Here is a 26,356-nt window from a genome sequence, read left to right on the forward strand (position 1 = left end):
GGGGGGGGGGGGTATATCACTGTCATGCCTTGTGATTTCTCCTGATTCTAATTTTAGTAGCCATATAAGTCTTAGGACAAAAAGCAATTAAATTTGTTAAATTACATTATTATTTGAATGAATATTTTCATTTATTTTGCGCGGCGAACTAGCTTCCGATTATTCAATAAAAAGCCAACCAATGAAAGTAACAAACGTATGTCGCCGCTCCAATGAAAGTAATAAAAAAGTATGTCACCGCTCCAATGGCAATGTCTTAATAATAATAATTAATAATAGTTAAAATTTATAATGTCGTACATGCATTAGCTCTGTAAATAAAGGGCGATCTCTCGCAAGGGAAAACCAAATCTTTTATAATTTCAACACACAATGAAGTGAAAGTGTCATTGTAAAAAGGTTGGGTAGACGATTTTTTTTTTAATACAAGAGAGTGAAAACGTGGTGGAGTGATACAGAACGTTATCAAAGTTATTATTTCGGATGCATTGAAAATTAGGTCAAAGATGTCTTCGGCGCCCTCAATTTTGATTTATATAGTTAGTTTGTTATTTTATATTTAGTTGCCAAGAAAGACGAGTATCGCCCTTTCGTACGCGACTTGAACTGCTATAATAATAATAATTGAACAAACATTCAACTACATTGACAATTTTCAAACATAATAATTTATACTGGGTCTATTTATAATCTATGTGGAGCAAACGGTGATTGTTGACAGCAAAGATTTTCAGGTTCAAAGTTGAGCGGGATGTATCATCTCTGCGCGTGCGCTGAATCATTTATGGTTTTTACTACGTGTTTCATGGTCATGGAGGATTAAAAAAAACTATTAAAAACAACACATTTTATAACACTTACCGTTGAATAACCAACGTACTTCGTGTCTTGGAGACATCTACATTGCGCACAATACGCACAAGATACTTCTTGAACCCTCACTCTGCATGCAAACAACACCATTTTCCCAAGTCAAATTTGACACATTACTACGTAGGCCTACTACTCGTCTACCACATGTGCGTGCAGCAGGAAGTCTAATATTCCTCACAAGAGGGCGCTACTATCCGAGCGCGAACGGGCACGCCCACGCCACACCCACAACACACCCCTTGGTTTTGACGAATGAGCGCGCCAGAGTTGCATTCCGCGTTGGTTGTTGATGGTTGTTGCAACAAGTGAAATTTGGGAGATAATTAACGTAATATTTTTTATCTAAAATGACGCAGTTTTAAATCCCATCGACCCTGGTTGTTTGTTGTTTTGTTTTTTTAAACAATAAAAAGCAGGCATAGACTAACAAACATACCTAAGTCAAGGGGGGGGGGGGCTCCAAGTTCTTTTTTTCTGATAGCGTCTCAGAAAATGGGGAATTCCAAGGTTCTAACCTTTGGTTTAAACTCTGCACCATTCTGCACCTATTTCTACGTGTCTATGCACCCTTACTCAATACTGACATCAGTAAAGTTGGTTTATGAAATTCATGAAACCATATAGGGTCAACCCTTAATTTTTTTGTACACAATCATGAGGAAATCGCTAGTTCAAAAACAAAACAAATTGAGGTAAAATTTACATATTCTACATAAAATCAGCAGAGGTATTAAAGCTGCTTGCAATTTTAATATAACGAGTAGTAATGAATTGTTGTTTAATCATTTCATTAACAAATATATGGGTTTCTTTAACATGACATATATTTTCACCTAAGAATAATTGTTACACCATTTTAGAAGCTGCGACACTTCAACAAAGTCAACAAAGTGCATACTCTTTTTTTTGTAATCGTTTATTTTGTTATACCCAAAACCCCTGTGTGTGTTTTGCAACAAACACTATAACTAGTTGATTATTATTACATGTACTTCTAAGATTATGAACTTGTGGTAATTTCCCATGTGGAAATGAATAAGTAAAATAATTTTGAACGATTAATATACAGACGAGAAATAATCCAGGACAAAATTCATTTTGGCAATAAAGTGGTTGGCCATCATAAAAGTTAATCAACTTAAATAATTTTGACTGCACTAAAATGTACACTTACTTAAAAGGATTAGCACCGCCTTAAATAAATGCAAATCTCCAAACCATAAGCCATTTAGTCCCATACAAATAATGTCTGGTACAATGACTTGCGACATCAAAGCTTACCACTTAAGTTTGAATCTCTCGGTTGTTAAACAAAAGCTTGCCCTGAACCATTTGACATAGCAACTGTCGCTACAGTCCGAGGTATTCAAGTTTAAGAGGTACCTTGTGACTAAGCAAAAACATTGTACCAGACATTATTCAGCTCTAAAACGCAAATGGCTTAAATTAAAATGCTATAGAGTAAAGAAGTTTTCATTCAAATAATTAACTGATATATGCGGATACAATTCAAAGAAGGTTTCTGCACATACACGTTTTGTCAAAGACCAGTCTTCTCACTTGGTGTAGCCCATCATAACCAGAAAATAACAAGCCTGTGAAAATTTGGGCTCAATTGGTCATTGAAGTTGCGAGAAAATGATGAATGAAAACACACCCTTGTTGGACGAATTTGTGTGCTTTCCGATAGGAATAAAAGACTTCTGGCTAGAAGTCTTTTACTATTTTAGTGAGAAATTACCTCTTTCTCAAAACCAGTGAGAAATTACCTTTTTCTCAAAATTTATGCTACTTCCGAGGGAGCCGTTTCTCACAATGTTGTATACTATCAAGAGCTCTCCAATGCTCGTTACTAAGTTAGTTGTTAAGTTAATATTTGTTTTGAGTAATTACCAAACGTGTACCTTCCCTTTAAGGGCCGGTTCTTACTTCATACGAATGCGATATGAATTTTGACGTCACTAACTCACAACGAATAACTCACAACGAATAACTGTGACGTCAACATTCGTATCACATTCGCATTTGTAGAAAGTATGAACCAAGCTTTAGAGAGAAGGGCTCCAAGATGGAATTCTGTTTTGTGATACAACCATCTGCCAATGGAAAGGGATATTAGAAAAATGGTGAAAACATTAATCACAGGTTAAAACAGTTTGCACACAATTGTATACTTCTACGGCAAAAATTACAAAACATCAAATGTCATCTCATTTAAAATAAGGTGAAGTTAGGAACTTGTTAAACTTTCAAAAGTATACCTTTTGGAAAATGAGTGAATCACATTAATTATCTGAAATAATTCCAAATACAAAGTCTCTTTCAAACCCAAATGATTTACAAGTCAATAAACTAACTGTTAGGCATTCTGGAACACCCAGACACTTTAAATTCCACCTATCTTTGCCAGGCTTGAAAAGCTCAGCCTTAATTTGGGGAATGCTTTGCTGAACTCCAACATTCACAGTGGTTGGAGGAATAATAACTTAAGAAATTCAGACCATTTGTCCGCTATCAGATGCCGCACCAACCGCTACAAGACAAGCACTATTCCATATGTGGTTAACCTCATCAACAAACAATAGCTTGTTTTATTCCCCTTGTCAGGAGGTCAACCACTGTAAATGTCGGCTTATTATATCCTCATTCAATTGTTTGTTTATTTTGTTTTAACTTCTTTAACTGTTGTCCATTAGTAATGTTTCCAGATCTGGTAAGGGACTGTTTTGTGATTTTTATGTTTCTTGTGCAATTCTTGGTCTTTTGATGTGTTTAATCGTATTACATGTCACAATTTTTTTTATTGTATTAACTGACAAATTGTAATTTAAGACCACAAATCAGTTTGTTTTTACTGCCAGTGTCTTTTTTAAATGTTGTTGAATAAATAAACCATTAATATTAATAATACTATGAAATAAAGTGCATACTGGTTAACTAACACTTCTTCATAAATACCTGGGACTGTTCTCCATTTTGATTGGTTGAGAGGGCATCACATGGGGGTGTTTAAACGGATGATATAACCACAGCTAGAAGTGTTTAAACATGGGCGTGACACGCGAGCTGGCATTTGTGCTTATTGAATCTATTGGTCGAGAGCAACGCTGGAACAGTTGTGCCACATCACGCGATACGCGTGACACGCACGCCAATCTCCTTATTAGGAGTTTTTACCAGAGGGCCTTAACTATTTTATAGCTGGAGGGGTGTTTTGTTGAAAGGAATCATTGAACAATTATAGTTTTTGCGTTTTTAAAAACTTTTGGACCAAAAAATGTCCTTGATAATTACCCTCGCCTCCGGCTTGGGTAATTATCACATCCAGACTGCAACCGCAATTAAACCGGCCAAGCACATATTTATTCCCTTATCTAAAGGGAGGATCAAAGATTGCAAAATACCGGGGAAAAAACTAACTTTGTGAGAAGCTGCAACTATGATAGTAACATTATTTTGAGAAAGGATTCCCTTTCAAAAAATATGGTTTGGATACTGTTTCACACAATAACATTTTAATCTGAGGAACAATTCATGCATGTATTGTTTCTGAGATTTGAGGTTGAATAAATTTTGGGTTGTATATTAAAGACACATTCAATAGAATAGGATTTGAACCTGCTACCTCAGGTTCTATGTGCCAGTGCTATATCAATGAGGTACTCAACCGGTAAAAGTATTATCACCAAACTATCGTACTCTATAGCCAAGTCATTGCTTCACGCCCAAAGATTTCACTACTTTTTACCGCTCAAAGCAAAGTCATTGCTGCACGCCCAAATTTCACTAATTCTCATCGCTCAAAGCCAAGTCGTTGCTGCCACCCAAATTTCACTACTTCTCATCGCTAAAAGCCAAGTCATTACTGCACGCCCAAATTTCACCATTTCTCGTAGCTCAAAGCCAAGTCATTGCTGCACGCCCAAAGTTTTTACTACTTCTCGTAGCTCAAAGCCAAGTCATTGCTGCACGCCCAAAGATTTTACAACTTCTCATCGCTCAAAGCCAAGTCATTGCTGCACACCCAAAGATTTCACTACTTCTCATCGCTCAAAGCCAAGTCATTACTGCACGCCCAAAGATTTCACTGCTTCTCATCACTCAAAGCCAAGTCATTGCTGCACGCCCAAAGATTTCACTACTTCTCATCGCTCAAAAGATTTGCTACAGACAAGAGATATCAACCCATAAATAACAAGTTATAATTCATAAAGTGAAGTAAATACAAGAGGAAAAGATTGCACCTGCACTCTGTGGCTTTGATCATTGATACAGATATAATGTGTCAAAAATAGAGTTTGAAAATCAGTTCTCGATTGATATTCTGACAGCCAAAAATCATTCAAGAAAAGCAATTCTCTAATATTATTTACATACACTCTTGTCACATCTTGCTAAAAGGCACTGGACACTGTTGGTAATTACTCAAAATAATTGTTAGCATACAACCTTACTTGGTAATGAGCAAAGGAGACCTGTTGATAGTGTATAACATTTTGTGAAACGGCTCCTTCTGAAGTAATGTAGTTATTGAGCGAGAAATAGTTTCTTGCTGAAATATTAAAACTGAATTTGAGAACTCAGCTGAAGTCTCGAAATCAAGCATCTGAAAGCACACAACTTTGTGCGACAAGGGTGTTTTTTCTTCCAGTATTCTCTCGCAAGTTCGACAACCAATTGAGTTTAAATTTTCACAGGTTTGTTACTTTATGCATATGCTGAGGTAAGCAAAGTGAGAAGACTGGTCTTTGAAAATTACCAAAGGTGTCCAGTGCCTTTAAGACACCTTGATTAAAGTTGCAGGCCAGATTTTGGTCGAAATAAGTTTATTAATTTTTAATCTCTGAACAACTTTTGACAAAGTGAAAACCTACAAAAACTATTGTTATTGTGCCACGGTGTAACATGCAGAACTGTATGTACAGGGCTGATGGATGTGAGACAGTGTCGGGATTGTGCAATAATTAATTTTTAGTTGCTGAGAAGAAGTTGTTAATTAACCACCACCTTTACCATTGGCAAATTAATTTGTGCAACACCATATTAAACGCATAGATAACTTTCCTGAATCTTTAAAAATAGCTATTGAAAGTTTACCATTTTTGGGCCTATAACCAGCAAAAAAAAGAACCTTACATCTTTAAAGGTTATCTTGATGGATTTCATACCCAACAATGTCAGGTTCTCTTTAGTGTAATTTCATACATTCTGGACACATTAGGGCCCAATTTCATAAAGCTGGTAAGCAGAAGAAAATTCTGCTTAGCAAATTTCTTAGCTAAGCCAAAAATTACCAGTATACAAGTCACAGTAATGGTGACTGAATGGTACTCTGGTTGGTAACCCATTATTGCTAAGTAAAAGTTTTTCAAGTTAAGTAAGTGTTTATGCTTACGGGCTTTATGGAGTTGGTCCCTGGTTACGTTGATGGCATTCTTGACTACAACAGACCGTCTGTAACACCACTCCATCTGATGCACTTGTAGCATCCCCAAGCCAGAACCCCGATCAATGAAGCTCTCAAACTCCAGCGTAGCACACGCCCTGACAAAGACGGTGGAGGAACACTGGGGGAATAAGGAATACATTGGTCAAGTTATGCGTTCTTCTTCTTTGATAGAAGGGTGTGAAAAGGTTTGGCTACTTTTTGTACGTCACAAAACAGAAACATCCACACATTCACAGGGAACTTTCAACTTACACAGCTTAAAGATAATGAAGGTAGAAAGCATCATTTGAAATATTACTTGCTGAATGTTGTAGATTTGAGAATTTAGTGAAAACAGATTTAGGGAACTCTCCTGAAAACATTGCTCTGTGATTTTCACTTTTTTTTCATCAAAAACTTGATGATAATGTAGCTGAAACGTCTACAGGTAAACTATGTTACACACATCTTCATTCACAATCTTACCGCATAAGTTCTTTGATTTCTTCTAACGTTGCAGCTTTATTCCACTGCTCTGTAATGCCTGGCATATGACCAATGCCTACAACACCAACTACGACTGGATTCACTATACCTGAAAATACAACCACCATAATAAAAACATGTTTACTTTTAAAGCTTACAGGCACAACAAAATGCACAAAAATAATTTTGCAGAATTCATAATTTCAATTACCGATCTTTCTGTATGAATGTAACACTAAGTGCCTTGAGTACTTTGTTTGGTATACGTGCGCTGTATAAGACTTTGATATATTATGATATTATTGTGTAGTGTGTATTATATAATAATAATAATAATAGTAAACAGCATTTATAAGGCGTATTATGAATCAAAAATTCCTCAATGGGCCTAACAATAACAAATAAAAGCCAAAACAAATACTATATAATATAGGCTAAATACTATTAAACCAAAAAATAATCAACATAAAAAAGATTCAACAATGCAAACACAAGTAGATACAAATTTAAAAGATTAGAAACAACAGACCTAGATATAGACATACAGGGTCTAAACCCACAAAATGGAAATATTAAAAATACAAGAAATTAATACATCAATATACATTGAATCATGAGCAATTAGCAAATGTAAAATGTGTTTAGTGACTAAAAAGATTCAACAATGCACACAAAACTAGATACAAGTTTTTAAAAACATTAGAAACAACAGACCCAGATATATACACAAAACATAAAAATGGAAATATAAATACAATTATTTAATCCATTAATAATAAGCAAATGAAAAAAATGCAAAGATATGTTTTGACATGTTTTGATATGTTTTATATGCATGCACCTGTTCTAAGCTTCATCTCCCCCATACATACAGGAACAAAGGGTACTGGAGCTTGCGGTTGTACAAACAAGATTTACAAGAGATCCATACCACCTTTTTTTTCACTTGGAAACGATTTTGTCTGCAAAGCGAAAAACTTCAGTTGAGATGTTGTATGCGCACTGAATGCTAAAAGATGAACTTCAAGTAAAGCCCAGTACACACTTGACGTCACAGCTTTGTTTGTATTCGTGCCAATATTTCGCAGGAGTTAAACACAGCTCAACTCTTCTGAATTATTCATCGCAAATTTGTTAGGTCAAAATTTGTATAGCGTTTGCATTTGCAGGAAGTATGAACCAGGCTATACTGATTATGAGACTTACCCCCATACATAGGATGTGACATAGGTTGGGAACACACCCTGAGTGAGTTGGCTAAGAAGACGTCTCTCTCTGACACAAAGACCCGACTCAAGGCGGGGAACTCCCCCATCATCTCCTCAAGTAGTTCCATCAAGAGATCTTTCTGCTTGAAGCGTTCCACATCTTCAGGACTGTCAGGAAATAAATACACAAGATTTACACAAGTGTTTACTGTTGTATTAGCTTTAAGAAATTGGCTCCTGGATACCAGTCACAAATTGAACATGTGACATGGCAGTTTGGCTGTTTACTGTATTTTGGTAAGCATAATGTTGTTGTGCTAAGCTACTTTTTGTGCTTAAGCAGCTCAATGAAATTGAGTCCTAGACATTCTATTGTGTAGCATTCAAAGGCATGTACCTTCAACGTTGTGCTTAGTTTCAGCCATACAAAGAGTGACAGAAGGTACTGGAAATCTTCTTCTTCATGCTCGCATCATTACTGACGCTTCGTGGTTCGCACGATGGAACGCCAATGAGATCTTACTAGGGCTTTGATGCTTGCTTTATTGAGTAATATGACGGTTAGAGATTTCCCATCATCTGACTCTCTAAGCCTGGGTCGTCATTGGTTTGAATGGAAATACAAACAAGATGGCTGCTCCATGATGAAAGTCTACTACAAGAAGTTGACTACTTACGTGATTGGGTCTTTACTTGTGAGAAGACACCAAGCTAAGCGTAGCTTCTGGAAGCTTGTCAATGCACCCATTGCTCTGTTCAGGGTTATCTGAATGGGTCTATCACCAAGATGAACTTTGCAGCCTGGAACTTTCTGTGCCTGAGTTGGTCAATATCCAAAAATCAAATAGTCATTTTCAAGACAGCATATGTATTCTTGTAAAATAATATGTCCTTTTTTGTGTCGGAATGTAACTTCCTATGTCCGAGTTGGTCAATATCCAATAACTTAACTCAATTTCCAAAAGCATACATGTTATTTTTTTTAAATACATGTAATAGCTCATAATATCAAGAGGAACATACAGAAGTGACTACACTAAATTATTTATTTTCAAATATTGTGCTTACTGTACAATTTACATTTCATACAGCTTCTAACAAACTGTAAGCACACGAAGATGCATGCTAACCTTTTGGTGCTTCTTGTATGAAAATGAATGACATAAAACAATACAAGTCAATGATGAACACACAAGATGGCTGCCTTTTTTTTATGTGAATTAACCTGTGAATAATGCTTGTGCTTAAACAAATGTTTACCCTCTACACCAATGGAAATAGCAAGTCCCCAGGGCCACATTTTTTTAAAATCCAGGCTAAAGCAACTTAAGATCTTTGCGATATTCCTGCATCTTGTTTCCTACCTCTTTGAAAGCCCTTCTGAACTCTCCCCCAGGTGCCATACCTAGCTCCTTAGTGAGATGAGCCGACATGTGTAGCAATAAAACCTGCATTACACCACCGATGACCCCATGCTAATATAAGCAAGAAAAACACAATCAGTTATAGAATCCAATAAGCATTAAGAACAAGAACTCCATACTCAACAGGCTCCAGTGTCATAATGTTGTAACAAATGAGGCACCAGCTACAACACTGTAAACTTACTGGAATTTTGGCTGAAAACCAGTTTCTGTTTTAAAAGCAAGATTTATGCCTACAAGATTTATAAAAATTGTGCCCAGATCAGTAACACAGGCCTGTTGCTTTGTATGTGAAGGGCATCAGCACCAAGGCCTTTTATCCTTGGTAAAGGGCACCTCTCTGTTGAAATCGTACATTTCTGTTGGAATATTTCATGGGCACCAAAGCAATGACCAGAGGCTCTGCTGACCTGTGAAGAATCAGCATTTATATGGTTGATCATACAAAACATGAATTGTCTGTGACTATCATGTAAGTGTTGTGTCATTGTTCAATATAAACCACAAGGGAAACTGACTGGGAAAATTATTAAGATTTGGGGGTTGAACAAAGAATTGACTAGAGTGGGATTTGAACAATCGACCTCCAGATTAACATGCCGGCGCTCTACCAACTGAGCTATCTAGCCCTATGTTGGCGGTGTCCCTATTGTCAATATCTTTGATCGGGGTGCCAGTCAGAAGCCATACTGTTAACTGCCGTGTAGCCCGGGATCACACCCAAATTATGATACAACCTGTCTAACAGTTGTATGGCTTCGGACTGGCAACGCCAAAATAGGGTCACCGCCAAAATAGGGTCACCGCCAACATAGGGCTAGATAGCTTAGTAGGTAGAGCGCCTGCACATTAATCTGGAGGTCATTGGTTCGAATCCCACTCAAGTCAATTCTTTGTTCAATCTCCAAAACTACATAAGTGTTCATAAGACAACCACATAAGATTTCCACTATGCAGACATAAGTCTCAACGAGTCTTCCTATTAATACCTGCTTGATGGAAATCCGGAGTTTCTCTATGTTCAGATCTTTAGCTTCTTCAAGTAATGTTTCCTCATCCAGTTGTAAGATACTAAGACGTCCTTTACACAGCTCCACCATCACAACATCAGGTTGGACAGCTTGTATTATCTAGAAAATAAAAAAGGACATTATTAGTTGTATTATAGCCGAGACATTAAGTTAAAAAAAATTATATTACTTTAGATGACAATTTAATATCACTGTTCCGTGAAACACATTAACACCTTCAGCACATGTTATTAATAACATTTTATTAATTATTGCAGAGGTTAAATCCATCCTTACAGCTGATAAGCTGAATTTTGAAGGACGCAGCTACACTGGTCTGACCACAGTACTACCTACTTGGTTTTATTACCAGAAACATTGTTTTTACAACCATAGATAACTTTGGTAATTGTCAAAGACCAGTCTCCTGACTTGGTGTATCTCAACATCATAAAATAACTAACCTGTGAAAATTTGAGCTCAATTGGTTGTCGTAGTTGCAAGATAATAATGGAAGAAAAAACACCCTTGTCACACAAAGTTGTGTGTTTTCAGATGCTTGATTTGGAGACCTCAAATCTTATTCTGAGGTCTCAAAAAGCAAATTCAAATATTTAAGTGGAAAATTACTTCTTTCTCGAATACTACGTTTCTTCAGAGGGAGCCGTTTCTCACAATGTTTTGTACTATCAACAGCTCTCCATTGCTTGTTACCAAGTTTTTATGCTAACAATTATTTTGAGTAACTACCAATAGTGTCCAGTGCCTTTAATGTTCATGAAGGAATTGTGGCAAGTGACAATAACTTTAGCATGCTGGATTAAGATCTTATTCATTACAATGGGAGAGACTTACACAAGTCTAACAACCCTGGATACATGTATGACTAGTAGCTCATAACCTACTAAGTGTTACATCCCATTCATCCTTAGAGACTTAACAAAAGAAAGAGTCTGGCCACAATTATGAGTGATTCGTCAATGACTCGTTTGCAGCTGATCGTAGTTGTATTGCAGCAGCCACACAACTACTGTAAAGTATTTTACCTGGAAGACATATTATACGGTGTTTAAAGGCACTGGGCACTATTTGTAATTTATACTCAAAATAGTTGTTAGCATATATCAACCTACTTGATAACGAACAACGGAGAGCTGTTGTAGTATAAACATTGTGAGGGGCTACCTCTTAAACAGCCAATAAAGGATGATCTTAAATATTGATATTACAATTTTCTAATAGCTGCAGTCCATAGGGAACATTAAACAAATATAGCGAGTCTCTCACCTCACGTTAAAACATGGTAAAAATGGGTTTTTCTCAAGAATGCACCAAGCCAATTTCTGAAAAACAGGGGGTCAAACAAACCCGCGCGACACAGGAATTGTGACGTCAGTGGTCGCTATTTGATGTGCAAAATAGCGTCCTCAGTTTGCCAAAGCTGGAGAACTGTGGTAATTAGGGGAAAATCGTCATTGGCGTCAAGGGGTCATTATAATAGATAAGCCATTTTTGACTCTCAGCTGAAAAAGCCGTGCGGCCAGGTGCATTTTTGACTCAAGCTATTTATTACTAATGCAAATTTTGAGAGTAAAATGGTTATTAACTGGTGTCCAAAATGTCTATTTGGCCATAAAAAGGTAATAGTTAAAATATTGAGATCATCCTTTATTGGTTGTTTAAGTAATGTAGTTTTTGAGAAAATAGTATTTTTCTCACTAAAACATTTGAATTCAACTTGAGACCTCAATCAAGCATCTGAAAACACACAATTTGTAGGACAAGGGTGTTTTTTCCCGCATTATTTTCTCGCAACTTCAACGACCAGTTGAGCTCAAATTTTCACAGGTTTGTTATTTTAGGCTAGTTGAGTTACATCTAGTGAAAAGACTGGTCTTTGACAATTACCAAAGGTGTCCAGTGTCTTTAAAGGTGGAGCTCTATTTCAGCAGTCTGGGTCCAATTTCATGGTGCTGCTTACTACAGCATTTTGTGCTCAAAGCACAGAATGAGCAGCAAAATATGAAATTGGGCATTGATTGTAACAGATAATTTAGAGTAAAACACACTGGATGTAGTTTGTTTAATTTTTTTGCCATGCATTCTCAATTGATGTGCTATTTTCCAATTTTTTATGACGTTTTTGTCCTTGTACCCTTTTGTGCCTTTGTTATTTTTATTGTCTGTATCTACTTTAAATAGTGATTATTTTCGCTTTTTGGTTCTCCGCAGGCTTGTTCACTGTGTAGTTATATTTTTATTGCCTATTCTTTGTTTGTACTGTTTGCCTGGAAATAAATAAATACAACAAATAAATAAATAAATTGTTTTATTTGGATCAAGTCCAGTAGTATGATTTTGATTCATTCTGCCCTTCTCAAGCTTGAGACTGGGCCCAATTTCAAAGAGCTGCCATGAAAGCACAACTGAATTATCTATGTATGTGATCTGTCAAACTCATTTACCTAAAATAGAAGAACAATAATGTTAATTTCATTTAAGTTGATCACTAATTATTTGTGTAAATGTATCAAAGCCCGGTTTATACTTCCTGCAAATGCGATTCAAACTTTGACATCGCAAATTTGCAAATAATACTTCGCATCAATTGATTTGTGCTCAACTCCTGTAAAACATTTGCTGCAAGGGCAGCCCTGTGATGTCAAATATCGCTTTGCATTCGCAGGAAGTATGGACCGGGGTTCAAGCATTACCTCAGCAACATCTTGTTGGCTTTTCTCGCTGAAGTGTGCCGTGCCGACTAAATACACCTTGCCACCACCCTGTACTTCCAGCACGCTCACAGTATCTGGGAGTATAGGATTATCTTGCCTGGTGTTATACTTAACTCTCAATAGCTCCACAGTATTATCAGCCTCATCCGAGTCCACACCACTACTCATGTCATACTCAGCATCGCTGAGTTCACTATCAGCGTCCCCGTCAACCTGATCATTGTCAGAGTTGATATGGTAGCTTCCTAGATCACTCTCACTATCATCGCACATGTCATGCACGGCGTGGTCGATCGGGTCGTCCATAACCTGATTGGGATCACCCTGGACTTGGTCAAGGTCATCTTCCTCAAGATTCCCCTCATCAATATGACCCACCTCTATGAAATCAGGTTCATCTACAACGGGGCGCGTTCTGTATGTACCTTGCTCTAGAAGGGAATCGTCTTCTTCATCAAGCTTGTCGGCGTTTGGTGAGTAACTTCCAGATTCACTCAAGCTGTCTCCGCCACTGTTTTTGTCACTGTTGACATCATAGTTTCCTTCAGTGTTTCCATCATCCCCATCACTGTAATCCAGACTGTCATCGTTATTATCGTTTTCTTCATCTGGTCTTTCTGTTGTCTCCTCACCGTCATCAGCTGCAAAGCTAGTGTCAACACCTTGGTATTGTGGAATCAGTGGCGTGTGTGATGATCCGTTTGTCAAGACTGGACCTGTTGATGATGAGTTCAAAATATCTGCATTTACGCAAGAGCTACCATTTTTTATCAAAGACCAATTTCATGGCTGTGGTTTACTAAGCAAAGAATCAGAGCTTATATTTTAATAAGCAGGAAGTTCTGCACTGACTTCAAATGTACGGGAAGCAGGGAAGTTTTGCTTGTGCGCGTGTGCACTCCACTTTGCTCATGTTTCATACTAGGTGGTTGCACAGTTAACAGGGACATGTGATCAAAAGCGCATACTTTGGCGGTAAGCAGAGCAATGAAATTTGGCGTAGATGTGTTGACACGACCGATGACAAATATAAAATGTAAAAAAAGGAGTACAGCACCCCCAGTGTTGTGTGTAATGTGATGCAAGTTTTAAAAGCTAAAATTTGTCATTATAGGTCGTACTACACTACGCACCGTAATGACAAATTTCAGAAAAAAAGGAGTACAGCGCCACAGTACTATAAATGGGTCTACATTCCCCCCCCCCCAACCCGGCCCCCCACCCCAAAAAAAGGAGAACAAAAAAGTTGTAGGCCTATCAAATCATCCATTCTGAAAATCAATTCAGTCATAAATCAAATTAGTGTAAATTCTCTCTCTTAATAATTGTATTTATACTTGAGTATGTTCTTCCTAAACTTGATACAAACTACACACAATGAATAAGTTATTGAATAACAAGTTACCTTCATCTTTTTCAAGTCCCTTGTTGTCTTCTTGAAAGTGAGCAGCATCAGCATCACCATCAGCTGCCATATCTGCCATGACAATCAACAAAACGTCAAAAGACGGGATTGTAGTGAGCTCCGTAGGATAGGGGCCTACTCGTCGTATCGATTCAAAATGCTTTCAATATGCTCACCGAATGAGAATGTACAATCACAATATGGCACTCTTTACATGCTGTCAAACTTCCATACGGTTTTTCAGCCAAGATGCACAGTCACACACCCACTCACGCAACGATGTGTACGGGGCGAAACGGCACGCACCACGGCGCACTGTTGTTAACAGTAGGAAGTCTCGAGCAAATGTTTTCTGATCAATGTGACTTAGATATTTTCCCTCTCAAAACATGTTCAGAATTGCACATACTGTTTACTTGCTTTCGTCGTAGCCAGTTACCTGAAAGCTGATTTTACCAAAATGTCCACACAACATCCATTGCGACATTCAGACAATGTCAGAGGTCAGATGTTTAGTTGCATGTGCATGATCAAATTGACCGGGGAGGGCGCCCTTGTGCAACCTAGAAGACAAATAAATTAATTTGGGAGGAGGGGGGGGGGGGGCGGGCGCATGGTCAATTAGCATAATGAGCATGTTTTGTACGTCATGTACAATTCCCAAAATAGTCTATGCGTATAAATATGTAAAAATACTTGAGGGGAGTGGGCCCGGGCCCATATCCCGGCAGTGGCGCTAATGTCTTCATATCTGAATAATTTTTTTATGTTAAAAACAATATTTATTTACAGAAAATACAATGAACATTACTCGTACCTTAACAAGTTGTAAGGACCGGTTTGTCTCATTACTGCTAGAGGGTAAGACTTTGCGAAACATCAAAATGGATATACCAGCTGAAAGTTAAAGTAACGTTACCATTATTAAATAACACTACATTTCTTTGGTGGATAAATAATCGATTAGTTCCTAAGGATTCACCAGAAATATCTCACAGACCATAGAAATAGACTCTACTTGTAGTTCATTTTAACACAATACTAAATTGTACCGCCAAATCTGAATTGGCAGTCTGCAGAAAAGGGCCGATTTTTAGTTGAACAAAAGTAAAGTCCACATGCTCAATAAATTATGTACACTTATCAAAATAAGCAATGAAAGTATGCACGCTCAACAAGTTGTACAATATTAAACATAAGCAATTAAAGTCTGCACGCTCAACAAAGTTGTAGGCCTACAATATTAAATGATAAGCAATGAAAGTCTGCACGCTCAACAATTTGTACAATATTAAATGATAATCAATGACAGTCTGCACGCTCAACAAGTTGTACAATATTAAATGATAAACAATTGATACTACGCTAAACAAGTTGTACAATATTAAATAATAAACAAGGGATATTACGCTAAAGAAGTTGTACAATAATATCAAGTAAAGCAATTCCTCATTTTGCAATTTACTGGAACTTCAATGGAATGATGCTACCGGTTTACGTCGGGCTGACATGTGGCATCATTGTGAGCTTTGTGTAATTAGATGTGGCATTGTGAGCTTTGTGTAATTAGAGTCGTTGACAGAGCATAATATATAAAGCACGTCAACTATAGGATAACTCCGCGCCACACCCTAAACGCCTCAGCGAACTGCAAGTATTCTTTACAAATTGAAGTTACTTATAAGGAAAAGAATTCGGTTGATATAAATACGTGAACAGTTGTATATTTCTTACTGATTAAAATGGCATGCAAACTGCTCCTGACTTTAAGAGCATATCAACCAATAAAATTAGTTTCACATAATATATTTCTGTATTCATTACCAATGGGAAACTATAGGTAAAAACTGTGCCTTGTTCACATAATAAAGCCTACTTATATGTTTAGAAAAAGGTAAACAAATTAAAATACATGTAGCATGAATATATATTCTTGTTCATTCGCAATTGTATTTAGTTTCAAAAGACATGTGCTGCATAATTAACCATCACCATGGCAACTGAAAACATGCATTTTATGTCAATATAATCAAATGCCAATAAAGATATAATATGTATTTGTGTTGCAAAAGGCTGTAAACATATTAACCAAGTATTTTAACAAATATCAATTTATTCGAGTAATTATGTTTACGTCTCCGTATGTTATGACGCAAATTCTAAGCCTTTGTTTGGAGTCTACCTGTCAAAGAACTGTAGCGATCTACGAATATGTCATTTCGAAGCATTTTTAGGAAAGAAATCTAGTACATATAATCCATAATTCAGGTGTTCGAAAAATTTGGCAAAAACTCGCATTTTATTCACGTGAATTATTACAAAATGGTACTATTAGAAAGTTGACAAATTCTACACCATTTACTTTGGTTTATTGCATTATTTCAAAAGAACGAGCACCCTCCAGAAGTCTTGAGAATATACTTCTTGTGGTGATGACAAATAGACGTTAAGAAATTTAGACGCGTCAATGTCTTCCCAAAAACGCAAAAGTAAATTAAATTTTTCACACTTTCACTGCATCTTTTTCCAAGGTATATTTCCCTTGAAAATGTTAATCTTTTTTATTCTTTAAAACTGAATTCTCGTTTGATTTGGACAAGGTTAACAATGACAAATAGCGAGTTATTCACCGCTACTTTCCACACACAAACAAATACGTTTTTTACAAAACTGCCATTTAGACAGACTCGCTATATAGTTTAGATTGGAACAATAATACACATGTCACTCTATATGCCTATTAGCAATACGGTCGGTCCGAGGTTCACCTCCTTTTTCAACACACAAATGTATTATTTTTACACAAAAACAGGAGTCATAAAACATGGACAATGAAGATATGTGTACTTACAATCACTAAGATGGTGTGGTGTGCCTATTAGATGTCCCCAGCTCGGTCAAATTACTCTTTGATATTAAAATCTCTCGCAAAATGTAACTAGGACTGGCTGCACAATCTGCGGTATAAGCACACGGTTTTGAAACCGGTTCGCGGGCTCCTTGTCACATGGTTCAAATGAGCGTCAAAACAACGTCAACAGACACAACAAAGAAAAGGAATATGGCGTTACAACTTAAGGATCATGAATATTCAGTAACCTCTGTCCACCATGGTCCCACAAGACAGGGTTATCTATTGTTAAAACGCACTGGAAAGAATATACCAACAATACCAGGTTTTAAGATACACACACCCAGACTTTTGTATCATTCCTAAACGGACACCTCTCAAACCTAATCATAGTCCTAGTTCATTTTTCAAGCCCGACGTGCCCATAAGCCAATCACGCGCATATATTTTTCTGTTCCCAAATGGGAACACGTGCTGGAGGAGGGTCATTCAAAAGAGCGCGCTGTCAGTAGCCTTGATTCAAGGCTGTTGGCGTAGTGTGCCCCAGCCCGATACGGTTCGGCAACAACTGCGTGCAGTGCATAAACGAACAACGTATACATGTATGTACATTGTAAGTCAATAAACCTATCCATCGCAAAGTCCAGCCCTGTAACCTCCAGCTTTACCCAAACCGCTACATTCTCTTTATCTTTTGACTAAAACTCTACAAGACAACATGTCTCCTAAATTACAATAACTAGTTTATACACTTTTTATATCGTATTTATGATGTCTTAAACATAATAATCTCTAACCTTTTCATTTTAAAACACATTGATTATTCAATGTTAGAAAGCCCTCATTTCAACAAACCATTTCTCAAAAACCTATTTTTAAAACTAGCCACTAGGTCAATGCATCACCGTGCACATTGTAATCAAATGAAATATTTACAAAATACTTGTTATTTACCATCCTGCAAATTTGAGAAAACATTTTCGCAATATGTTACCTGTGTGATTGTATAGTAACATATATTTTATTTATATTACTTTTTAATCCTACACTACACACAGCATTAAAGGAACATACAGAATTGGTAAGGAAAACATCGTCCAAGATCACAGATTTAAATCAAACTTGCGCGTTCTAAACGATGACGATCATTATTAGTAAACATCCCTTGAAATATTTCTGTCTGAAACTTCATATTTGATGAGAAAGTTAATAAAACAAATTTCCCGTTTGGAGTTTCTGCTCAGTGAGCGTTTTTATTTAAAAAAAAAAAAATACATGTCATGCACAATTTATAATCGTTTTTTTACTATTTTCTCGTGACCCAGATGGCCGATCGATCTCAAACTTCTACAGGTTTGTCAGTTTATTTGTATGGTGGACGGAATTAACATTTGTAGTGAATTCCCTTAAAGAATAAATAAAGCTTTCTTGGTGCCCAGGAAAACGCACGTTTTTGTTTGCCTTTTCTTTTGAAAACCACTGAGGCGTAGCGACAACGAGGGGCGCAAAGCAAAAGCTGATCCACTTCACCGTCAGCTCTTGTCAGAGAAGGTTCGCTTATCATCGCGAAGACCGTTTTTTTCACTGCTATTTTCGTTAGCCAATGTACCAGGTTTAGACTTGGCTTGGTGGTGTTTGCCCCTCACAGGGAAGAACCTGCTCATTGGTTAAAGTTGTAAGTTATATAGATTTATTCGCATTTTTAATAATTTTATATAGGCCTCGGCAATTGCAGGCCGATCTTACTAAAATTGTTGGTACATGCAAAGGCTTGTATAAAATTAATTAATTCTTACCACAAAACATTTCATGACTTTGACAATAAAATCAGACCTCTGACTGACCATGGACTGACAGAGACAAAAAGGATTGTACTGGGTGGTCGGAACTTAACAATAAAATCATGAACTTGGCCTACCGGTACACAACAATTAATATTTGGTTATTATTGGACTGCAAATAATTATTAGGTAGGCCAACCCATCAACAAGTTAACTTGCCGCGTATTCGTTATGGCTTTGACGTTTCGAACACCACTTACTATATTTTACAACAAACTTAGTTTACCTAATTAACGTTTCCCCCACGCTAAGCTAACATTATTGATGTGTGACACTAGATTTGACCCCACTAGTTCTTTTGCCCCAGCCCCCACCCGTTTATCCCCACTAAGAGGACACCATTGCCCAATTTACGAACGCCTAGTGAAACAAAGTTCAAACGGACCGGGAGAGAGTACCAGCCCTGCCACTCCGTCCTGTGAGGGGGTCGGTTTACCCTCAGGGAACGTGACTGTAAATTGTTGGAGAATGTTCACGGAGAAGAGGAACATTTCCATTTTAGCGAGGTTCTCACCCAAGCAAGAGCGGCGACCTGCAGGAAGTTCAAAACAAGTTTTGGTCAGATTATCTCTATAGATTAATCCATGCGTTTAAAACCAAACCAATTTCGTTTTCCCGCCAAAATTGTTCAATTTTGATTGATACAAATGTGTGTTGTGATATGAAATTCCTTGAAACCAGATCATGTATTAAATCACAGAATTGTATTTACTTCTCGAGAATAAAAAAAACAACGTGATCTTACCTGTACCAAATGGGATGAGTGAATTATGATGAATGACACTTTTTCGATCAACAGAAAGGAATCGACTCGGGTTGTATTTCTCTGGTTCCGTCCACGTAGCAGGATCATGATGCACTGCCCAAACGTTGATCAACACGCCTACATTTTAAATATTATAACAAAACACGTGGTTTAGCATGGTGCACTTCTACTGGTAATCGAGGACGAACAAAACATTGTCCACAAGCATTCATATAAGGTTAGAGTGCAACACTCCATAGGAAAATTGCTTACAAAATATAATTATTGCAGATGTTCATAGGGAGCAAAAATTCAACTGTGCTTTGTATAGATTTAAAACCTTCGTATGGAACCCAGGCCCAAAGAGGTACTGATAACCCAATCCACATGCAAAGCTCCAGTCTATATAGGAACCAGATCCTCAGAAAGGTAGCCTTTAGACAAGGCGCACGCGGCGGCGGCGGCACCCCCACAATGTCACGCACGAAAAAAGACCACTGAGCGCAGTGCGTGTTGGGGTCGTGTGTAACATCTGTAGGTGCCGTGTGCGCCTTGGCTAAAGGCTATCAGAAAGGCAGGTGAGAACCCATCGAGGCTATTTCCGATTGTCCCTTCCCAGACTCCGTAATATTCAAGTTAAATAAAACTTTTATAATCTTGCTAGATTTTCGTACATGTATGTTTTGGAAGCGTATGTCCATCCAGCGTGGTTTGGTCTTTGGTATGCCGAGGCAAGCCCAACGGACCGACGGGCCGGATCCGTTGAATTTCCAAAATGGCGGCATTTGTATAAGGCAAGTTGGGACAGTCGGATGATGAGGGCTGGCGGCTACCTCCAATGACGTCATCAATCTCAGATTGAACCTGCAGGTGATCAATAAAATTCAGTTTAATTCAATTAAACCCAATTATCCATCCTGGCTTCGGCAATTACAATAGATTATACAGCCAATCAAAGTTAAGAAATTACAGTAAAAAGAAGTAGTTAGCGCTGGCGCAATGGGTATTTGCGAAAAGGTCTCTGGCATGCAGGAGATAATGTACCCCATAAGGCGAACTATGTACAAACTACTTCAGATAGCGCCCTCTTTTGAATCATCCTCCTTCAGCGCATGTTAATATTATTTCCTATAATCTTTGTTTTTTCCCATAATAGTGGGGACAGAATCCCCGGGGACAGATTTCCCAAATGACAACAGCACTGACCTTCTTCTGTATGTCTTGGTGGAGCGCCATGTACATCAAAAACCATAGCAGAGAGTTGGAAGAGGTGTCTGATCCAGCAACGAAGAAATCGTATAAACCACGCCCCAAGGTTTCATCATTGAAGTTGTCTTTCCCGAACAGATCGTTATCTTTGCCGCTGTTTTCCCGCTTTTCTACCTCGGCAAAATGCATGTCAATAATGTCCCGGATGTCATTCTTATCGTACGATTCTCGATGTTCCTGACAACAAAATCATTGGGTACAAACATTATATGAAAACTATTCGCTAACTTCAAACTTTGATTTGTAGCCTTCGAGAAAGACTCTGCTATGGTCAAAATGTCAGGCCATTTAACATTTATACCATCGGTCCTTTTGGTCGTTAAGTTATTTGCAACAGCTAATTCTATTCTTTCGCATTCAAATTTTGAAGCTATACAACACAAACTCAATAATAATAGCATGTAGGGCCTTTAAAATTGTGATCTAAAATAATACAGGGCCTCACAATCAATGCACTCAGAAAAAGAATGGTAAAAAAAAGTTATGTTAAATGTGTTAAGTAAAAAAATACTTAACATAAGTAAAAATTAATGAAAAATTTAAACAAAATGTTTGTGTAAATAAAAAACTACTCAAAAAGTTAGTAAAACTAATAGTTTACATAACTTAGCAACTTTAAACACATATTATGTAAATTTTACTGAACTGGTTGTAAAAGTTTACATGGTGTTTAGTAAACCACAATGTTTTACTCAAGTGTTGTGCAAAATACGCAGCGTGTGACTTGTCTGCTGGGGTCGCGCTCTGCAGTACCACAGTGTAACCACACACACATTCAAATGGATCTCATGAAGGAAAAACTTCTTGAGTGGAACTTCCCTCATTTAGTTGAGACGTTTGAAGGTAAGTACTATAACAGATTTCTGTATTGATGTTATTATCTGTAGTGATAGACTATACACGACTCGTTAGCACAGATAAAGGGACAGTTGAACGTCATATTTAGACTGACAAAACTTTTGAACAGTGACTTGAATATCACAAATACATACGTAGGTCTGATCAATGGTCCCCGTATTGTGCACACATGCATCGTTGGAGATCATTGTACACATGTACATCGCCACTGTGTTAAAGCACCACCACTGCATACAGCCACTGTGCATCAGGCCAATGATTGGGCCAACTTTTTGTTCAGAAGTACAATCAAATAACTTTTCAACATTTTGTCTTTACAAGATACTGACAAATGATACAATTGACTTCAAATGCAAATTCTGGGAGAGGGGAATCGCACAAACACATCTACCCTTTGTTTATTTTAACCTTTTAAAGGAATTATTCAAGAAATCTCTCACCCCCCCCCCCCCCCCCACACACACACAAAAAGAAAGAAAGAAAAAGAACAAAAAGAAAAATCAGATAAAGATCAAGAAAAATCAAAGTTTTCAGGTAGTCTACTGTTATGTGGGATTGAATATTCAGCACCAAAATTATCTCTCCTCCTTGGATCCTATCACCTTATTCCAGAACTGCAAGTATCCATCCTTGAACACTTTGTTAATTTGTTTAATTTTAGGCCCCTATGTGTTTGTTTATTTATTTTATTTTATTTCAATTTTTATTTGTACTTTTTTAAATTTATGTGCATGTACATCATGTACAACTTGTATTGCACATACATTGCAGTACTGGAACATTGTCTCTATTGATCTCAAAGTGTTGTAATATGATAATTAAACTACTATTTATATCAAATAATGATTTAATGTGACATTGTGTGTACCCCATCCTTAAGACAATCAGATTAAATCATTATTTTACAGCAAAATTGGTTTAATTGTACAACACTTTGAGTTCATTACACACAATATACACGTGTAATACAATTTGTACTGCACCCCCATTGAAATTTAACCTATTGTGTTTAATATTATTCCCCTTTATGCAGGAAAACACAAGTTTGGACCAGTATTTGAAAGACATCAACAGGGACACCAGATCGCAACCATATATGCTGATACTAGGTGGGTCTGCACTGGCTCCACAGCAAGTGTTCGTAATTTTTGAGCACAGTATGCATTTGAACAGTCATCTCTTGTGAAAGCACTGGATGTGTGTTTCAAAACACACTTTGTCTTCGACTTGAGCTACCAGGAGAAGTGTTCTGGCGTTTGGGAGTTCATTGAGTTGGTTGTGTTTGAACTCAAAGGCAGTGTGAAAGCAGCACTATTCGAGAGTTCAGGGCTTACTGTTCATCTCATGATTCATCTGCACAAAATGTTTGCAAATACGTATCAAAATCATAAGAGATGTGATAGTTGTGATAGTTTGGATTTATGGACCAACCTTACAGTTTAAAGAGGAACTCAAAGGTCAAATTTAAATTTGTATTCAATACCCTTCCAGTTTTGTCAAATTTGTGAAAATGTCAAATTCAACGCCGTTTTAATTGCTTAGCGACAATTAGGCTAAACCAACAATTCCCCATACAAATTGTTCAAACCCAAAATTGAATTTGACCTTGGAGTTCTTCTTTAAGCTGTGTTAGCCTGGAAGTATTTATTCTGACCTTGCCAATTAATGTTGACCATTCCAGAAGCATTGTAGTTAAAGAAGTTTTTGCACGTATTGTTTGCAAATAAGTATCAAAATCATAAGAGATGTGATAGTTGTAACAGTGTTGATTTATGGAACAACCTTACAGTAGCTGTTTTAGCCTGGAAGTATTTATTCCGAACTTGCCAATTAGGTACATTTTTTTTTTTATTTTTTAAATTCACTGAAATTGTTGATTGATTATGAAACATACAGAACACCCCATTTTGCACATGTGATGTTTTGGATTGTTAATGTTGTTACCATTAAATTTTTATTAAAAAGTTGTTATCTTGAAATTCATGTTGTGGTCGCCAAGTCTCAGTATTTATGATGTGTCCATTTATTACAGCCCTAAACTCCATGAAAGAACACTTTGCTAGTATTCAACCCAAGCATTGTGTATATTATTACCAGTTTTAAAGGCAAACAGTTTACATTAAAAATCGGTAAATAATTTACTTCAAAATTAAGTAATTATTTTACATGAGTGGGTTTATACCCAGCAATTCAGTAAAGAAAACTACCCAATATTTATGTAAACTTTTACACAGCTATTAAGCAAGATATTACCCAACGCCTGTTGGGTAAAGTTTTACCTAATAGTTATGGTGTTCGCCCACTACATCTAAAACAGGTAATATTTTTACTACCCAATATTGATGTAAAGTTTTACACAACTATTTACATTGTAAAGCGGTAAAGTCTTTACTTCAAAATTAAGTAATATTTTACATGAGTGGGTTTACCCAACAATTCAGTAAAGAAAACTACCCAATATTTATGTAAACTTTTACACAGCTATTAAGCAAGATATTACCCAACGCCTGTTGGGTAAAGTTTTACCTAATAGTTATGGTGTTCGCCCACTACATCTAAAACAGGTAATATTTTACACAAGTTGTGTAATCTTTTCTCTGTGTGTGGCATATTAATATTAAACAAAAAGGAGAGAAAATAGTACATTCAAACAAACAGAAGAATAGCGTAGCCCCCTACGACTTCCAGGCCCCATTTGTAATATGTTGAATTACCTGAATGATTTCATCTATAGATTTCTTGAGGCTCCTGATGTTTTCTTTTGCATGCGAGTAAAGCGGTGTGTGGATCAACCAAGGTATGGAGTTGCCCAAACAAGTTGCAGTGAAGACAAACTGTTTCCTTATCCTGGCAAGAAGCTGTGCAAACTTTTCATCCGTGTAGTCAAATCTGTAGCCGAAGCAGATCTTACAAATGATGTTTGAGACAGCATTGTGGACTAGGTCCGTGGGATCAAATGCTTTTCCTTCTTGAGCAGCAAAGCAATCTAGGAGGTAGCGAGATTCGTCATTAACGGAGCACTCAGCACTTCTCTTTCCCATGCCAAAGCTTCGGAGAGCTCCAAGCCCGAACCGGCGACGCTCCTTCCAAATGGCCCCGTTTTCATAAACAAAGCTGCCTGTTTATATTAAAGGGAAATAACAACCAAAAGGTGTTGAAAATCGACTTAGTTTGATAAAAAATATCTCTATGATAAGTGTTGAACTGGAAATGTAAATAAATGAGAAAATTTTGTAAAAATATGTTGAAACCATTTATTTTCTACAGGTTAGCAGCAACAAGTGTCATTTATTTATGTGTTTATTTATTTATTAAATTATTTTCTAATTCGGCTTACCTTTAACTCCAGTCATTTTGGCTGTGTTGGAGAGAATTCTGTATGAGAAGACATCGGCTTGATTATGCAGGGCTCTTTTGATGCAACCAATATCATTCAAAACAATAAAGAGCTTAAAACCCATCCGAACACTGATGACATCTCCATAGATCTTAGACCAATCAGTAAACACAACATGAGCCGGTGCATTGCGAAGAGCTAGCATGCTGCCGACAAAGGGCAAACCAAGGGGCCCCGGAGGCAAATTTCTAGGCCGACGGATCCAGTATAATCCAAGCAGAAACACTACCAGAAAGATGATGATCGACCGTAAACTGGTCCAGTCTAATAACTCAGTAAATGCCATCATTATGTTGTGTATACGAGCCTTCTATCGTAAACAAAATGACTACCTCTGCAAATTTGCCTAACGAAAAAAACAAAATCGTTTAGAAGTCAAGAGCATTTGGCAAAAATCGCCGTGGTATTTCACTGCATTGCTGCTATAAGCTTCAGTATAAGGCCGTGACTGAATCAAGTAACTCTATCGAACAGCAGCAACTATACCCCTCCCCCCCCCCCGGTTGGCTGCAACATGGCTGCAGTATTAATGTTAAAGAGCATGACTTTTGTCGTTCCAGCCATAGCCAGAGGCCATAGTCAGAAGCCAATTCCGGAGTCATTAAATCGGAAACGCCTTCACAACCAATCTGAAAGTTGAACGTCAAAGTCAGCAGGAAGTGTGCTCAAGTTTATGTCAATATAGAAAACCAACAAATAATGGCACATGTATTGGCTTGTAACGTTTTCTGATGCTGGGAATAAGTTGTGTTTAAAACAGCTTTAGTCAAACCCAGCTCCAGGGGTGTTTCTTTATGTTTCTCTATATAGACAGGAACCGGGATAA

General features: G+C 37.2%; 2 protein-coding genes across 7 annotated transcripts; both read right to left on the reverse strand.

Moving 5' to 3' along the window:
• Nucleotides 1-810: 810 nt before the first annotated feature.
• On the reverse strand, nucleotides 811-18,736 carry LOC139933841 (traB domain-containing protein-like). 6 transcript variants are annotated; one of them, XM_071928064.1, is made up of 10 exons: nucleotides 17,421-18,736; nucleotides 15,387-15,466; nucleotides 14,570-14,641; nucleotides 13,144-13,880; nucleotides 10,409-10,549; nucleotides 9,360-9,470; nucleotides 8,673-8,812; nucleotides 7,994-8,163; nucleotides 6,788-6,896; nucleotides 1,428-6,440 (listed from the first exon to the last, which is right to left on the reverse strand). In XM_071928064.1, exons 3-10 carry the CDS (start codon nucleotides 14,637-14,639, stop codon nucleotides 6,314-6,316), a joined length of 1,605 nt encoding a protein of 534 aa, XP_071784165.1. In that variant the 5' UTR covers nucleotides 14,640-14,641; nucleotides 15,387-15,466; nucleotides 17,421-18,736; the 3' UTR covers nucleotides 1,428-6,313. The 6 variants fall into 6 exon arrangements, with proteins under 6 accessions (XP_071784163.1, XP_071784165.1, XP_071784164.1 ...); XM_071928062.1 differs by lacking the exons at nucleotides 15,387-15,466; nucleotides 17,421-18,736 and adding an exon at nucleotides 811-943 and having other exon boundaries at nucleotides 6,269-6,440; nucleotides 14,570-15,099; XM_071928063.1 differs by having other exon boundaries at nucleotides 15,387-18,736.
• On the reverse strand, nucleotides 18,683-25,957 carry LOC139933842 (cytochrome P450 2U1-like). Its single transcript, XM_071928066.1, has 6 exons — nucleotides 25,471-25,957; nucleotides 24,848-25,251; nucleotides 21,213-21,452; nucleotides 20,681-20,870; nucleotides 20,007-20,144; nucleotides 18,683-19,793 (listed from the first exon to the last, which is right to left on the reverse strand). Exons 1-6 carry the CDS (start codon nucleotides 25,817-25,819, stop codon nucleotides 19,612-19,614), a joined length of 1,503 nt encoding a protein of 500 aa, XP_071784167.1. The 5' UTR covers nucleotides 25,820-25,957; the 3' UTR covers nucleotides 18,683-19,611.
• Between the last annotated feature and the right edge of the window lie 399 nt (nucleotides 25,958-26,356).

Source organism: Asterias amurensis, chromosome 2, assembly GCF_032118995.1.
Source record: "Asterias amurensis chromosome 2, ASM3211899v1".
In the NCBI taxonomy this organism is placed as follows: Eukaryota; Metazoa; Echinodermata; class Asteroidea; order Forcipulatida; family Asteriidae; genus Asterias; species Asterias amurensis.

Coding starts and splice junctions, on each gene's coding strand:
- LOC139933842 (XM_071928066.1), bottom strand. CDS start 25,819: ATGATGGCATTTACTGAGTTATTAGACTGGACCAGTTTACGGTCGATC. Junction 25,252..25,470: donor CAAAATGACTGGAGTTAAAG/GTAAGCCGAATT, acceptor TAATATAAACAG/GCAGCTTTGTTTATGAAAAC. Junction 19,794..20,006: donor ACTCATCCCATTTGGTACAG/GTAAGATCACGT, acceptor AACTTCCTGCAG/GTCGCCGCTCTTGCTTGGGT.
- LOC139933841 (XM_071928062.1), bottom strand. CDS start 14,648: ATGGCAGATATGGCAGCTGATGGTGATGCTGATGCTGCTCACTTTCAA. Junction 13,881..14,569: donor GGGACTTGAAAAAGATGAAG/GTAACTTGTTAT, acceptor CATCATCAACAG/GTCCAGTCTTGACAAACGGA. Junction 6,897..7,993: donor GTCACATCCTATGTATGGGG/GTAAGTCTCATA, acceptor TTGTATTTTCAG/GTATAGTGAATCCAGTCGTA.